Below are 16732 nucleotides of genomic sequence, written 5' to 3'. Positions count from 1 at the left end.
GACTTTTAAAAACTAAATCCAACTTTGTGTTAAACTTCAAATAATGTATGCTCATGAATAAAATATTTCAGTAAATACAGTAATACAAAAATTACAATTAAGTAAAAGGAAACACAAGAAAATGGAATATACGCTTGCTTCATGTTATCAAAAATAAATGTGATTAATCAATTGTGTCTTTGTGCTTTGTGTGCGTGTGTGTGTGTGTGTGTGTGTGTGTGTGTGTGTGTAGGCTGTCAGTGTGTGTTGGAGTGGTCTGCAGCTGCCGTGGTTGGAGCTTGACTGGTTCATGGATGTCTCATCACGTATCACACACTTGGATCTGTCTTCCAACAGCCTGGCCGCCCTGCCCTCTGTGGTGCCCTGGGGTCTCATCCGCCTGCAAACTCTGGATCTGTCTAATAACCTCCTGAAAGAGCTGTCAGCTGCTCATACCTCCCAGGAGGTCATCTGCTCAAGGTAAAGACATCCAGGCTAGATGCAGTTGAGAAAAATATATTTTCACACCAGGACACCAGCAGCAAATCCGTGTCCTCCATCTTGGATGTGATGGATGTCCTCCAGTTAAGGAAGTGCATAGGAAATACACATTTTCTGTCCACATTGTGACATGAATCAGTATCAAATTCAGCTGGGTATCCATTACAGAGATGTCTCTGCGACATAGTTTACTGGTAAGCACAATGAGGAGGAACAGGCAGCTTCCATAAAAGTTCACGGTGGTAAAAAGTGGTTAAGTACTTTGCACTGAAATTAAGTGAAAGTCTGATGCCTGAAATTAATCTGGTGGATCTGTGTGTGAAAGAAACGGTCAGCTTTCCCCCTCTGAGCCTCTCTCTGTCTTGTGCTTCAGTTTACGGCAGGTCAACCTCTCCAGCAACCAGTTTTCCAGTTTGCCACTTGGACTTCTCCATCTGACCCACATCCAGAGACTTTCTGCTGCCAAGAACCAACTCACAATCCTGTTTGACATCCCTACCAGTACGTCCCAACTCAGCATATATCTAGCTATGTATTTTGAAACTAAATTTGAATATGGATTTTATATAGAGATAAATAATATAGAAACTAAATTGCAGTCATTTGCCTATCAAGGTCATTTGGAAAGGGTTGCATCAGTGAAGAAAGCTTTGCATCAGCAGTAGTTTTGCTGGCAGTTTTTAAGCGCACTGGACATACAGTCCTGGTTAAGCGCATGTTCAGTATATCATGACAGTCTTGAGTTCAAATGATAATTTTTTTTGTGACCAAAATATTTTTTTATTGTTTTTATGTTTACAGAACAAAGTAACTGGCAGAAAATAAAAAAACAAACAATGATGAACAGACCACATAAATCAACAAAAACAGAAGAAAAAAGGATAGACAGCCCTCAAAATATATGTGAAATAAGTAGAATAATAATACACAAATACACTGTACTGGAGAGCTTAGTTGTCTATTGTACTATTTTTTTTTTTAAATGCCAACACTGAACCAACATCACCAGCTCACAGTGAGTCACTCTACTCCGGAAGTTGTCATGGTCCTGTGATAAGATCCCCCATTTAGTGTGGTAGAGGTCTAGTCGATTTACCACCCTGTATGTCAACTCCTCATGGGCTGCCGCTACACTGAATTGGACATCATGCATTTTCTGGCACACACTTTCCAGTAGAAGGGTTTCTTATCTATACAGAGTTTTGGATTAAGCCACAAACCCTGCTGAAGGGAACAGGTAAGGATTTGATTTGTAGGCTGCAGAGAGTTCCAATGATTTCTACATCTCTCATTTTTCTGTGGTGGAATGGGAGGAACACACTATTCTGTCACGAAAAACATTCATGAAGTTTGGTTCAATATTCAATTTATTATAGTTCTTTTGAAAATGTGACCAAATCTGCAAGGTCAAAAATATATATATATACACTGCCTGGCCCAAAGAACAGGTCACTCACTCTAATATTTCATTGGACTGCTTTTAGCTTTCATTACGCATTTGATGTGGCATTGTTTTTGATAAGCTTATGCAGTGTTTTATTTCATTGCAAATAAATCATACTCGGCTGACATGTAATCATATACATTATGAAATTATAAACAAACATGTAAAACTGTTATACTTGTACAAGGGACCCACAGATGATCAACCGTCATGGTTTAAACAAGGAAATGGTTTTCACTTTCAACAGAATAAGCACTTTTCTTTGCGGGACATGTTTTTGCCTGAGTCTCAAGAATCAGCCAGGTCTGAATTGCACTGCGGTTGTGTTCTTCTCGTCCCACTCCACTCTGTCAGCTACAAACTGGATCGGTCTGCGCAAGCTGGAGGAGCTGGATGTGTCTGATAACTGTCTGATCAGTCTGTCCGCAGCAGTCGTGCACTGTTTGAAATCCTTAAGATTCTTCAATGTGTGCAGGAACAAACTGAGTGTCTTCCCTGACCCCTGGGCCTGTCCGCTGGTAAGAAACCAGATAGATCATCATCCACTTCCTGTTTGTTTTATCTACTGATTTCACAGAATTTTTCTTTTAATCAAATTAGCATATTCCAGTTGCTGTTGCCCATGTTCTCTGGATATTACTGTATAAAGTTTGTTTGATGACCTATTTCAGTATAATTTTTTAATATTTTACCCTATTTACCCTATTACCATATGTTGATATAGATGTATATTACTATATTTTACTGTGCAATATTCAAAATCACAACCTAACAGCTGAAATTGACATTCATCACATTGCAGCTGATCAAAATGTGTACGTCCGCAAGTATATATTCTTCTTTCTCTCCCTGTACAGAAACAATGCAAAGCCTCTTTCAATCTCATTGAGAGTCTTCCGAACACTATCTCCATCTTCTGGAGGACCCAGCTGCAGGAAGTGGACTTCGCTGACAACAGCCTGAAGGAGCTGCCCTCATATATCTTTGAACTGGAGGTAGGAGCCATCACCTGGATCTGTTATTCTACACCTGTGTCAGCACCACACTGAAATGCAATAAATAACCAAAAGTCTATGGATTAAACAGAAATAAATACATATTAATTCAAACAAACACAGTAGTCAGACTCCCATGTGTGATGTATTAAGAAGCCACCAGATGGCACTGCTGTGTTGTGGTCGGCTCCATGTTTGGCTCATTGATTTACATTCTTGTTGTGCAGCTCAGAGGCACCAGGAGTTAGTTTACAAGTTAGATGTAAAATATTTATCTCACTCTGCCAACACTAATGACGGAACCATTTTGGGATTGGATTGCAGAGCTCTTCAGTAGAATCGCAAACCAAATAAGTCTATTGGACATGAGCAGTGTGCCAATGTAGCAGCGCAAGCAGAGAGGTGCAAAACCAAACCTAAAAGGAGAAAGCAGAAAGAATAAAATGTCCAACAGTTAGCCTTGTACAGGAAGCATAGATTTGTTCTGAAGTGGCTCATATGTGTGATTTCAGAGAACTGACTCATTCGTTCATTTAAGAGGTCTCATTCGCGAGTTTCTCATAATGGCATGTGGAATGAAAAGTAAAAGCCACGTCATGTACAGAAGAAAATGTTTGTTTTGATTAATAGTTACAATCTGAATTATAATCAAATAATAAAGCAAGCTTAAATTTAATACAATATATATTCTGGTCATTAGTTAGATGAACATCATGGCTGACAGCTTTCAAAAAGTTGATGTCCAGGAAAGCATGTGACCTGTGATAGAATGTATTCTGCCTCCCACATGCGTGACTGTCACATCCTCATCTCCCTTTTTCAGCAATATATAATGTCAGACCATTCTTCTATTTCTGTCATTCACAGTACAGCACTCCTCTGACGGTACAGCGTTGACAGTATTAGTAGTATTTGCCTAACGCCACTACCGACAGTGGCAGACGTATTATGGGTTTGTCAGGTGATTTCCAGTCAGCCAGACAACATGGCATATGGCGTGAGCTTCCTCTTTTTCTGAATGAAACTCACCCACAGGTGTAGCAGAACATGTTGGCGTATGTAACAGGTTTCACAAGGGTGTTGCAGTTGTCACAGTTTCTTTCATCAAGTTGAAACAAGCAGTTTCGTGCGTCAGGATGCAGGTTGGTGTGTGGTTAGATTTCCTGTATTTGCCTTTTTGGAGAGACTTGGCATCTCTATGTGGCTATGTGTGTGTGCTTGTTTCACATGATATCATCCCTATTTCCTAATGTTCCCTTTTTTCCGACTAGGATAGCACATTCATCTTCAAAGGTCAATACAGGTCACACTGTCACGCCAGATTCCCAATGTTTCTCATTACGTCTGTTAGAGAGTTTGCTGAATCTGCCTTTTAAATCTTGTACAAACAAACCTCACAAAACAAAAGATTTTGTATTCGGTAGCACAAACATGTTCTTGCATGTGGCCAAGTCACCTATTTGTAGTTTTGTCATTCAGTAGCACAAGATTATTTAGGAAGCTACTCTTGTGTCCTTGTGGTTGGCTGTAGTGCTCCATGCTCCACTATCAGTCCTCTATAAACTATATAAAGAAGACACGATTCATGACATGTTGCCCACAAGCGATTCTGCGATAATCGAAACATTGCAAGACAATCGCCTAATGATAGACTGAAAATATGTCAAATTAATGAAAACAAAATACCCCTGAGAAAGGCAAAGTACAGGAACTATGTATTTGTCACTGCATTGTGGGGTCAGACTATCAGAATTTGACATGAGCTGAGATGAAACAGCAACTTTCATCGTAAACAGCGGTCGTCTTTCCAGTGTAAAAATGAAGACTTGAACTGCCAGTCAGCAGAACAGTTCTGGAGTTAAAATGTTTGAAGGAACGACACTATGGCTCACACAGTTCTTCTCCTCATACCACAAGGAAGGAAGTCATGATTTTGGTGAGGCAAATTCTCAGGGGAATCTGATTAGAGCAGCTGTGAAATTTCACAATAATATTGATATTTGGTGCCAGTGTGTCGATAATCATATCACAAGAGGAAGACTGCAATATATTATGTGGTATCAATATGTCCCACCCCTGCTGTTAATTGATAATATGTACATATATTTTATTTGCGTAGCCAGCCATAGCAAAGCCACTGGGATTGTTCTGACCAATACTTTGGTACAAAAAAGTATTCGGTGATTAAATGGTGTATTATTATTATTATTATTATTATTATTATTATCATTTCAGAACAAATACTATTAATTGAAATAATGAAACTAGATGATATCCGTAATAGAAGTGATTCATGTGAGAAACCACACGTTAATCCTGAGCTCAGTGACCTATAGTCACTATGTTCTTATCAGTCTCCAAGAAATCTGACCCATGATCAAGTCATCCAGCTGATTGTGTGGTTTAGACTATCTCACCCCTCCTCCCACTCCTCCCCCCATCAGGGTCTGGTGTCCTTAAGATTATGTGGGAATCAAATTGCGACGCTCCCACCCCCTGAGAAGTGGAAGTGTTCTCGGCTCAGGACCCTCGATCTTTCCAGGAACCAGCTGGGCAAGTAGGTCCACACAGATACGCACTTCATCATGTCCGTGTGTCAGCTGTCACTGAACAACTCATTCATCATCAACAGTGTTAAGTACTGTGTGAAGAAACGTGCAGTTTTAATGCACATCACAATATGTCTACATTCAGTCAACTAGTTGGTGATACATTTTTTTCTAGATCAAGACGTGCTCATAAATATTTCTTGACAACTGCCTCATATTAAGCTAAAACACAGATCATCCTTTTCATTGCCAGTGCACTCCATTTATTTGACTTGTTACTATATTTCAAATTGTTTCTTTTAGGACAGAGGAGGAGCCCAAAACCAGGAGGCTGGCCTTCCTCACGACATGGCACAGAAGGGACCCAGATCCAGGTAGATCTGATTGACATACATGGAAATAATTCAACCCTACATACAAATAAACTTAAAGATGTGATAACAGGGTTTCTGCTTGCCACTAATGATGTGGAATTTCCAACTTAGGGATGTGTCAGGACAACAGCCCCACTTTCATAGTGTTTTTCCCATTATTTAGGCCCTTCATTGGTATGAACTTGTGATTGTCACACTTAACATACATTCAAAAATTCTCAGTATTATGTAGCAACTTGTGACATTATCTTGTCCTTGCAATAGTTTTTATCACAACATGTTATGTAGGTGAGACCTCTCTATCCTCTTGAATATTGAATCTCCCTGCAATAACTTTTTTATCTTTCTCTGTTCATTTGACTGATTGTGTAAATAGACCTTTGATGACATGCAAATGTTTGTCCTTTTCCTTTGAACATGTGATGTGAGTTGAATCCATATAGTTAAAATTTGTGTTTTGGGAGTATTTGTAGGTATCTGTGTTCATGTGTGTCATGCTGTACTGACAAAGCTAGGAATAAAGAGTTGAATCCTTTAAAAAAAAAAAAAAAAAAATTGTGTTTTGGGGAATTTGGTTCTTTCCTCATTCTCATTAATCATTTTCATTCGATGGGGTCCTCGTTAACTATTGGGAACAGCTGCTCTATGACTTACCTCACCCAGACTCAATGTGGCTGTCAGCAAAACAGTTCCTAGCCTTCCCTGTGAATTGACCCATCTCTGACCCTTTACAGGCTGGACACACTGGATGTGTGTACAGCGCTCGTGTCAAGCAAGGCTGCTGCGTCACGTCATCTAGAGATCCGGATTTTAGGCTATGGCGTCATACTCGTGGCTCTTGTCCAAAATCCACCTAAAAACAACCTGTAGACAGTCATATAGACATCGTCGTGCAGCACTGCAGCTGCAGCGCAGTCTATGTGAACACAAGCAGGCGAGTGAGCAGCAGCTTGGTCACGCAGCCACCACACAGTACACATGCATCCGGTGTGTCCAGCCTGTTACTTCAAACTAACCTTTTGGTATTTCGAGCTTTGTTGGAAATAAACAGACCTGGGAGGAAGACCTACCAGATGGGCTTTAAATCATTCATGCATTACATACAAAATACAAATGCATACAAATGCATACAAAAACATCTGCACGACCAAATATAATTTTCACCCCACTGGATGTTTTAGCATATTATGATTTGTGCTGACTTCCCTAAACATTCACAGCTGGGTCTGATTGTGGTCCTGTAAATCCAACATGGGTCATGTTCATCTCCGACATAATGCTGTCTGATCAAACACATCGTTATTGTGTAACAGTGTATTTTATATGTATTCGTATTACACAATGTTTCACATGCTGTGTCAAAGAGATACCATCCTGCCAAGAATTCACTTCTCAGGAAGATTACTTATTTTCCTTGCTGGAAATGTTTGGCACAGACGAAGCCAAACGAGTCCAAGTCAGCTCCAGGCATTGCTACATTCTACTGAACCTAACATAGTGATTTGCTGTGTGTGTATATAAGCATGCATGCTTGTAACAATCTCCATTGCTCTGTCTTGGCAGTGTGTCCCATAGAGTTTTCCATGATTCTGCGGGATTCACTGGAAGTGCTTTACTTGAACGACAACCAGCTTGAGTGTGTTCCCCAATCAGTGTGCGGTCTGCACAGCCTCACTGAGCTCTACCTCTCTAAGTGAGTCCCTCTGCATGTCTGCCAACCTTTACTTGCACATAGCCGTCGCTCTGTCACACCGATGATATATTGATGCAGTGCATGTCTGGTCATACAGAAATCCCTTGATCTCTGGTTTTCCAGCTCTTTGTTCATTGCCAGATGATGTCTCAGAGTTGCAGAAGCTTTAGAGTCGGATGGATTTCTCTGCAGGGGGCACTCTCGTCTTTGTCAGTGCTCAAGATAAAGATGTAAAGACATTGTACTTTCTGGACGAAAGATCATTTTTCCATACACTAGCCAAGATTCTCTGTAACCAACACTGGGGGCCATATCCACCAGCACTCCTGTACTCTCAGAGCTGGCAGCAGCATGTCGGCACTATCCGTTCCACAAGAACCAGATTAAATGTAACCTTTTTTAGCCTTAATGAAGTACATGTTGAAATGAACAAAATTCTTATTTAGAATTGCCAATTTGCTGCTTATTTTCAGCTCTTCTACAGTTTATAAACCCTGTATTGCCATATACTGTATTGCATTTGGATGAATAATGTGAATAAAACAATGTAGGCAGTGGCAGACCAATTCTATTGCGGAGTTTGAAGGGTTAAGTACAACAAAGCCCCCCTCAATCCCAAAACATCTTCCTTCCTGGGAACCACTGCTTGTTATGAGGTCTGTCCTCCTGCTACAGCTGTTTGCAGCTGTTTTATACAAGAAACAAACACCACCCAGAATGATTGAATAGTTTAGGAAGTCATGGATTCACAGTGCCCTATTACTGCCAAAAAAATGACTTTCACAACATATCCATCTGGCTTCAGTCAAATATGTGTTTCTATTCTTGTTTCAACAGTTGAATGAGCTTCACCTTGTAGAATGATGTGTGTGAATAGTTTGATGTTAGAAGGCTGTTTTCACATTCAACGCTCAAAATGTACAGTTTGTCTGTGTTCACTAGTTTGGAAGACAAGAAATTTTACACTGAAAAATGAAATAGTGATGCTGTGAAGTTCATTTTTGGAACACTTTTTTTTTTTTACAATTACTCCCTACGCTTGTATTTTCTGTTTAATGTATTAGCCGAAATAGAGACAAAACACACAGAAGACAAATTTAATCATACATTTTACTGATAGCCTTTATCTTCTATAGATATTACAGTAACATTGTTACTGTGACTTTGTTTGGCCACAATAATTGTGTAGTGAGGATCTGACATTGTGACGGCCCTTTTTGGAGGCCAGTCCTGCTCCAATAATCAGCATATACAAGTGTGATGTGGAAGCCTGAAGCGTCCATTGCGCATACACCGATAATGGAATTTACACTGTGGTAGAAGACAATATCCTATGAAGTAGTTAAACTCTGTAAATGACATATATTTGCATATTGGTAGATTCAGGATTATTTAATGAGGGAGAAGGAGTAGATGTAGTTTTATGGGTTTTAACAAGATAATACCATTTTTTTTTTTGTGGAAAAACCATATTAGAAACACAAAATTAATCCATAGTTTACTGTTTCCAACATGTCTGGAGAGGACCTTTAAAATGGATAGTTCCATCCGTCAAACCGAACCGTCAAACTTATTACGTTACTCAAAACTGACATTTGGATGGTGGGTATCTCTGAACGGCTTTTTTTCTTTAACTGAACTGCTGACTCACGTTGTCTCACCTGCTCTGGTAACAGTAATCCTGGGATCCGGGACCTTCCAGCGGAGCTCGGACAACTCTCCAACCTGTGGCAGCTGGACATTGAAGACCTCAACATTGCCAACGTTCCCCAGGAAGTGAGAAAAGAAGGTACTGTCTAAATATCTTTAATGACATTCTCAAAAGAAAAGGACCTCTCAAGTTTGATCAGCTGGCAAAATGTGTTTGGCTGTTCATATGAGCATCTGAGCATCTGAGCATGGCTTTTAGATGGATACAATTGTGAACACCTCCTTCAGAGGAAAACTATGGTTTTTACATGGTCAAACTGATTTGAATTCAAGTAGTTCAGTGCCATCATGGAGTGAGTTGTCACGTCACCAAGTTCATAACCTGGGTTAAGATCTGGGAACATGGTGGTATCTCTGAAAAAAGACATAAAGTAACAAACTGGTTAAGGAACATAAGCAGTCGCACAAAGCAGTTCATCCAGACTAAACTAAACCTCTTTCTTTTGAAGCTCAAACTGACAGTGAGCGTGTCTCAGATGTTGCTCATCATCCCTCATTACACGGGAAAAAACTTCTGCCTCAAAGACTAAGTTGAAGCTGGCAGTGGCTCTGTAAACATTGACGGATGTTTTATAGAAAGTCTGGATAACAGTCTTACTGCTCATGGAACATGGAGCTTATTGGGTTTTTTTCCCTTCTTTTTTAGAAAGCCAATTTATTAAGTTTAGCCTTTTTTTTTTTTTTACATTATCTACACACAAGCTATACACACAGGGACGACCGTAAAGAATGAAGGCTCATCCTCCAGCAGACACATTCCAGTTGTTTGGGTTTACCACTATTATTCATGAAGAAATAATTAACTGGAAGCAGAAATATTCCAGACATTTAATGCCTCTGCCAGATCAGAACACATAGAGAAGTTAAGTCACATGAATAAATCATCTCTGGTCAGTTTTGTCAGTGAATCCAAAGGAGAGCCTTTCGTTTCAGATTTAAATACAAGCAGTTACGCAATTTAATGAAACTTTCCAGCACAATGTTAACAGAGTAATGGCATTTATAGTCCATAATTTATTATCTTTTAAGTGGGAGGAATGTGTGTGAAGTTGGGAGTCCTTATTGAATCCTCCAGCAACCCCCTCCATGGCCTCGTGACAGAGAGAGTGGGGTGGAAGTGAGATGAGATTATCACTGGGACAACTGGAGCAATGTGCCTGTCCTGAGGGCAGGTAGGTGACATTGCTGAGAGCTGGAGCTGGAAAGCGATGTCCTCTGCTTCCTCCAGCTTTGTAGTTTTACCAGACTGTCGCCTGTCTCCATCAGGGTGTTGGAGGCAGTCTCTGAATCCCACTCTGCTGAGATGATGGTAGCCAGCTTCTGTTGCTCTGCCTTTTCTGTGATGAAATGGGGCCTCAGCCTCTTGCTGAGCCACCTGCTTCATCTCAAAGATCTCTGTAAATTATTTTCTAAAGCTCAATTGTATCAGTGAAACGTCTTCCAAGATTAGGCCAAAGGTGGAGGCCATTTCTGCAAGGTCCCCACTAACCTGCAGAGACACGAGCTCTCTCTGGGTACTGAGATCACCATCATCAAACCGCACTCTCTCATCAGAGTCCTCACTAATACCAGTGAAGATTCGTGGCAGCTGGCTGAAAGAGGATACGCAATGTGATGACATAGTGCAGATCTTTGCTGCATGTCATCACAGTTTGCTCAGATGTCCACAGTGTTGGGGAAACTACATTGCAAGTGTAAATTGTAAAACTACATGGAGATCAGCCTGGCAGTAGTTTGAACAAACTACATTTCTACCCCTGGAGAAATGTAGTTGAAAACTACTGCTAAAAAAAAGTAGCTTTAGCAACTACTTATACTCATTATCTCTCTATAAAAGCAAGGAATCTCTGTCTGTCTGTCTGTCTGTCTGTGTGTGTGTGTATGTGTGTGTGCCTCAAATATCTCTGCGGATCAGGATCAGACTGAGCTGAGACTTTCAACATGGCTGCTGCGTCGTGGTTCAAGGGTGTGCAACTTCGCATTTGTTTGGACTACAATGAGACCGTTAATAAATTATTTCATAAATGCTTTACAAATTCCGCGAGCATTGTCCACCAGAGCCGCCACAGTCACGTGTGCACCAGAGCCAATCACTGTGCATCTAAACTGACTGTTGTGGATTAATGACACTGAACAAGTCTGGGCCGAGTCTGTTTGGGTCTGAGGAGATCCGGACACGCAAGGACAACAAAGTGGAATCGGAATCTGTGGATGTTCGTGTGTAGCTAGCTGCTAGCCGCTAGCCCACCTACACGGCCCACCTCCCGAGTCGACGGACCGGACCCACCGGCACGTCCAAAACCAGACTTGGGGTAAATAATGTCTGCCACGCTTTTTCGCGAACATTGCCTTCACGTTTGCTTTGTGTCTGGTGCAGGAAGAAACGGTTTAAACTGGCTTTTATCACGAAAGTGTCCAAGCGGCAAGTTTGGCTGTAAACAAGCGGATTTATATCTCCAGTGGAGGGAGCCGGACCGGGATTATGCCAGCGGTTCAGTCCCGTTCTGTTCTGTGCATCTAAACTAACTGTTGTGGATTAATGAGACTAAAAGAGTCCGGACCGAGTCTGTTCGGGTCTGAGGAGATCTGGGGACGCGCAGACAACAAAGTGGAATCGGAATCTGTGGATGTTCGTGTGTAGCTAGCTGCTAGCCGCTAGCCCACCTACACGGCCCACCTCCCGAGGCGACGGACCAGACGCGCCGGCACGTCCAAAACCGGACTTGGTAAATAATGTCCGCAACGCTTTTTCGTGAACATTGCCATCACGTTTGCTTTGTGAAATGGTAAAAACAAGCTTTTGTCACGAAAGTGTTCAAGCAGCAAGTTTGGTTGTTGAGGAGCAGGAAGTTGTGGGAAGGACGTAGGCAGATGAATGACAGGCAACGACGGTCGGTGTACAGACAGCGATATTGAGAGTTGAGAGATTTGTGACATTTAGCGTGTTTGGAGTGTATAGTTAGTGTGTTCTGTAGTGTTTGGTGTAGTGTGTTTAGTGTGTAGTGGAGTCGGTTTTTTGTTTAATGAGTCAAAACAATGAGGAGACTGCTGAATGAGCATTGCCTGCATTTAAATGTAAATAGTTACATATACATTTTTTAAATGTATGCACATATTTAGCAAACAACAGTTTATATTTGCATTATAAGTCATAAAAAATGGTTTCTTAAACATATTTGTGGTTTTCACAGTAAAAAAATCCAATGTTTTCTACTCGGATTTTATGTTTTTTTTGTGAATTTAGGTCCATTGTGTTAATACAGTATGTCAAAATAAAAAAATAACTGTACAGTCACACATGTGAAGTTGTGCTGACAAAGTAAATAGTTTTTAGGGTGAAATATAATGGCAAAATCAAAAACGGCCAATTATACCCTGGAATATCGGATTTCAGAGCAAACCTTAATATCCCTGACGTCCCACCTTCAAACACAACCTCATTTGGCCATCCATGAAAAAGCTACTTAACCTCACACTTTTCTATAGGAATACATTTTTCTTACGGGCACTGCACTAGTACTCATTTAATTCAGCATTGAATAAATCAACATTTGGTTTATATGAAACAAAATATAATAGCCTACAAAAAATTCTCATGCCAGCAGAAATTTGCCTCTCAACTCGAGATGGAAAAGTCGAAAAAACTCAAAATTATTGTTTTTTTCGGCTTGCAGAGCTCACATGTGACGTGCTTGTGCTTTCCTTGGCACAAAGATCTGTCCACTCTGTGAAGTATTCAAGTGCTGCCAGGTCAAGCCAATCAGAGGCGGCGTTGGCTTAGCATGTCATGACATGTTTCATTCCTTTTTTCAAAGAAAAATACATTTAAAAAAAAATTATATTATATAGGTTTTTTTTGTTTTTTTTTATAAAAAAAATATTTCATGTAAATTGTGTTTTTTTAAATTGAGTAATTAAACTACAAAAAATGACCCAAAAAGTAGTTGATTTACTTGATGCAGATGCAATATGAATGTTGTTTAACTACCAGCAAGTTACAGCAGATTGTAGTTAAACTATGTAGTTCAACTACATATAGTTTAAGGCTCCCCAACACTAGATGTCCAGTTGTTTCAGCCTGTTAGCTCATCTAACTAGACACCCATTTCCTGTTAGCTAAATGTAAAGGAGTGGAAATTATTTATCCGTTTGTATAGTTTTGTTGTTGTTGTTGGGGTGGGACTGAGCTACATGTCGAAGTATCTTTGAGCAAGATACTGAACCCCAAAATTGCTCCTGATGTGCAGTTGGCACCTTGTCTGGCAGCCTCTGCCATCAGTAAGGGTCCTGCATTGAGCTGGCGACTCATCCAGGGTGTACCTGGCCTTCGCCCATAAGCTAACTGGAATTGGCCCCAGTAACTCCCCCCTGAAAAAGGGGAGATAAAACATCCCCGCGACCCTCACGGAACAAGCGGTAGAAAACGGAACAGAACAGTTTTGTTGTAATGTCATTTACACCTTGAAAAACAAATCTTTATCTCTGATTTTTTCAGGTCCTGCTTCTGTCCTGGCTTTCCTCCAAGCACACCTCCGAAAGGCAGAGCCTTTTAGACTGCTGAAGATGCTTGTGATTGGTCCAGCAAGGCAGGGTAAGACCACGCTCCTGGAGATTCTACGGACAGGCAGGGCGTCCCCCTTCCAACTAACAGAACACAGCATCTCCACCTCTACCTGGGAGCTGGACAAACCCAACGGAGGCAAAAACAGCGTGAGAAAAACACAAAAAGCACAACATGCTTATTCTGTACTTGCTTATTCCCCCACACACACACACGCACCACATGGTCTGTATTATTTAAACCCTAACAGATGGGGGGTTTTTTTAACTAAAGGGGAACTTTTGAACTGAGATCAAAATCTAGTAATTACAGTCCAACATTGGTGCTTACTCTGATTAGCTTCTTGATTTCTGTGTCTTTCTGGTTCAGAAATGTAACAGACTACACAAAGCTGGGAGCATTTCCAACAAAAAGCACAATATGTCATTGCCTTTTGAATTTTGGTAAAAATCCTGTCATAGTGACTTTGAGCCATGCCAGCAGCAGGTTAGTCTGTCTGACGGTCCATCCACCACTGAGTGCCAAAGTCACAGCCCTTCCAGTTTGCCCTACTGGAAAAAAATATGTATAGTATGTATGAATGGAGAGAGACAAATCATTTTTTGATCCCACTTGAATTGTGCCATGAATTACACAGATCATGTTTGTTAGTTTAAAAGCTAATTTTTCAACTTGACAAAGTCGTAGTTTGTTATAAAACTAATAAAATATAAGACTATGAAAGTACATAATTATAAAGACGACTCAGCCTGCAGTCGCTTTAGTACGGTCACCTCGTAGAATGCTCACCAAACCCATAACTTAAACACTGTAGAGCAGGTCCTGTATATTAGCAGCTCTCAGAACTGAAACACTCTCCTTTCTCTTTAATGCCTCACAAAACAATGTATTCCTTGTTTGTGTAGATCAGTTTGAATTCATATAGAAACAAAGGCAAGAAGGGGCATCTGCTTGATCAGACAGAATTAAATTACAAGAAACAAACGTGAAGGAAGGGTTGTATTTGCATTAAGACCTGCAGAGTGCACCCTGTTGACACGGTCAAGGGGTCAAATTAGGATGGGGCAGGAAGGACGCATAGCTAGCAAATTAAATCATCAATGTAGTTGAAAACTACTCTCAGAAATCAATTGATTGACAAGTCTCAAGCCCAAAGGTCTATTCTTCATCACTCTCTTCATACCTTGGCTCAGTCCTCCCACCACCCAGTCAAGGCAGCTTCTCTCAGGGTCTCGCATGCCTCGGTTACAGAGTCAACGAGTTCATAAGCCAAAGACCATAATCCTTTTATGCAAACCGGCCGAGGTTTAAAACCACTTAAAGTTTACGCTGGGCAGCATTCAGTATGATCAACCATTTGCGAAAACTAACACAATTTCATGTGTGTGATTAAATGGAATTTCTTTTACACGCCATTAAAGCCTGAATTAATGAGCGCTGCGAGCACGTGGGACATTCATTCATGCATCTTATAGTGAATCCAGGAATACATTCACGCACCAGCTTCATCAGTTAATGTTATTAGAGAGTGAATTCTGCTGCCTGTTTTATGTCATCTGACACTGCATGAGTAGTGAAGGACAGGCTGCCCTTTGCTCACACGCTATATGTTAATGGATGTAATGGATGTTCTTTTATCCATGCAGTTGACGTAAATAAACATAAAAAACATCATGAGAGACTGTTGGTCAAACTGTTACGGTAGTTTTATAAGGCAGTTTTTTTCTTTTATATCTTTCGAGTCCATCCTCAAGAACTTAGAATTGTGTCTATCAAAGTGTTTCCTAGTTTATTAGTCTGATAATGTATATAAGAGAAGAGATTTGTTTTACTTTACCTAGCCTTTACATTCATGTGACAGCTTTCAGGTCAGACTTGTTGACAGAAATGGCAGAAATGGCACAGGGCCGACAAAGTAAGATCAGTCAGTACATTAGAAAGGCATGTTAAATTGTAGTCAGATTAACATGACGAAGTTCAAAGGACACATATTATGCTAATTTCTCTTATATTTGGGTCTCTGCTAGAATAGATTAACATGCTCTATGCTCAAAAAACACATCAGTTTTCTCATACTGTCGAGCGCTGCAGCGCTGTAGTCATCCTCTGTCTGACACGCTCCGTTTTAGCTCCTGTCTCTTTAAGGCCCACCTCCTGTAAAAAAAAGATCAGTCTACTCTGATTGGTCAGCTCACAGTCCCTAAGCTAGCAAGGCACTACTACCATAAATATCACCACAAGTACCACTTCTAAGCCAAAGATGTCACCACCTCCCATGTTAAAGAAGGAATATGATCCACATTAACCTCAGCTGCACAGCCTCACCCAGCAGGCCACTAACTTTATAACGGTCTGTATATGGTGTTGGCAAGTTCACTGCTGGGTGCTAACAAGCCCTCAGGAAGAGCGGCAGGCTTTGAAGCTAGTTTTTGTAGTGGTCTTCATCACTGTAATTATGTCACGTGATGCCCCCCCACCCCCCAAAAAAAATACATTGTGAAAGAAGCAACATGGCATTGTATAACAACAGAGCTAATGCTAGCACAGTATAAACGCGAAAAGCAAATATAAAAGTAACAGCAGCATACCTCCTACTCATTATTTATTTGGTGTCAAATCAGGCTTAATGTCCACAGTTTCACTTGACTGTCTCTCAATATTGCAACATTAGTCCAACATTGCCCCGGACTGGGAGATGCCATATTTTCAGAGCAACATGCTCACGCCTGATTCAACAGGCTAACGACCTAAAAAATAACCAGTAACGCAACATACAATAAAACATGGCAAAACTTAGATCTTCTAAGTGTGAAGTCGGGTCAGAGCGGGCAGGTATCGATCTATTCTTCAGCTTGTACAGTTACAGTCCCTCGTTGATAATGCCATTAATCGTAAAAGCAACACATCCTTGAGCTTGTGATTTAAA

At 40.7% G+C, this 16732-nt stretch overlaps 1 protein-coding gene and 1 pseudogene across 2 annotated transcripts in view; one reads left to right on the top strand and one right to left on the bottom strand.

Annotated features, from left to right (window-relative positions):
* lrrk1 (leucine-rich repeat kinase 1) overlaps positions 1–16732 on the top strand; it is a 90868-nt gene that overhangs the window by 29694 nt on the left and 44442 nt on the right. For both annotated transcript variants that reach the window (XM_030414873.1, XM_030414874.1), the window contains 9 exons: positions 233–459; positions 854–981; positions 2279–2442; positions 2782–2919; positions 5364–5476; positions 5772–5842; positions 7406–7535; positions 9212–9324; positions 13741–13955. In XM_030414873.1, coding sequence (XP_030270733.1) covers positions 233–459; positions 854–981; positions 2279–2442; positions 2782–2919; positions 5364–5476; positions 5772–5842; positions 7406–7535; positions 9212–9324; positions 13741–13955 — 1299 coding nt within the window. The remainder of the gene's footprint in view (positions 1–232; positions 460–853; positions 982–2278; positions 2443–2781; positions 2920–5363; positions 5477–5771; positions 5843–7405; positions 7536–9211; positions 9325–13740; positions 13956–16732) is intronic.
* On the bottom strand, positions 9573–10891 carry LOC115580029 (prohibitin pseudogene; annotated as a pseudogene).

This window comes from Sparus aurata, chromosome 4 (genome assembly GCF_900880675.1).
Source record: "Sparus aurata chromosome 4, fSpaAur1.1, whole genome shotgun sequence".
Taxonomy (NCBI): Eukaryota; Metazoa; Chordata; class Actinopteri; order Spariformes; family Sparidae; genus Sparus; species Sparus aurata.
This window is presented reverse-complemented; position numbering and strand designations above follow the sequence as displayed.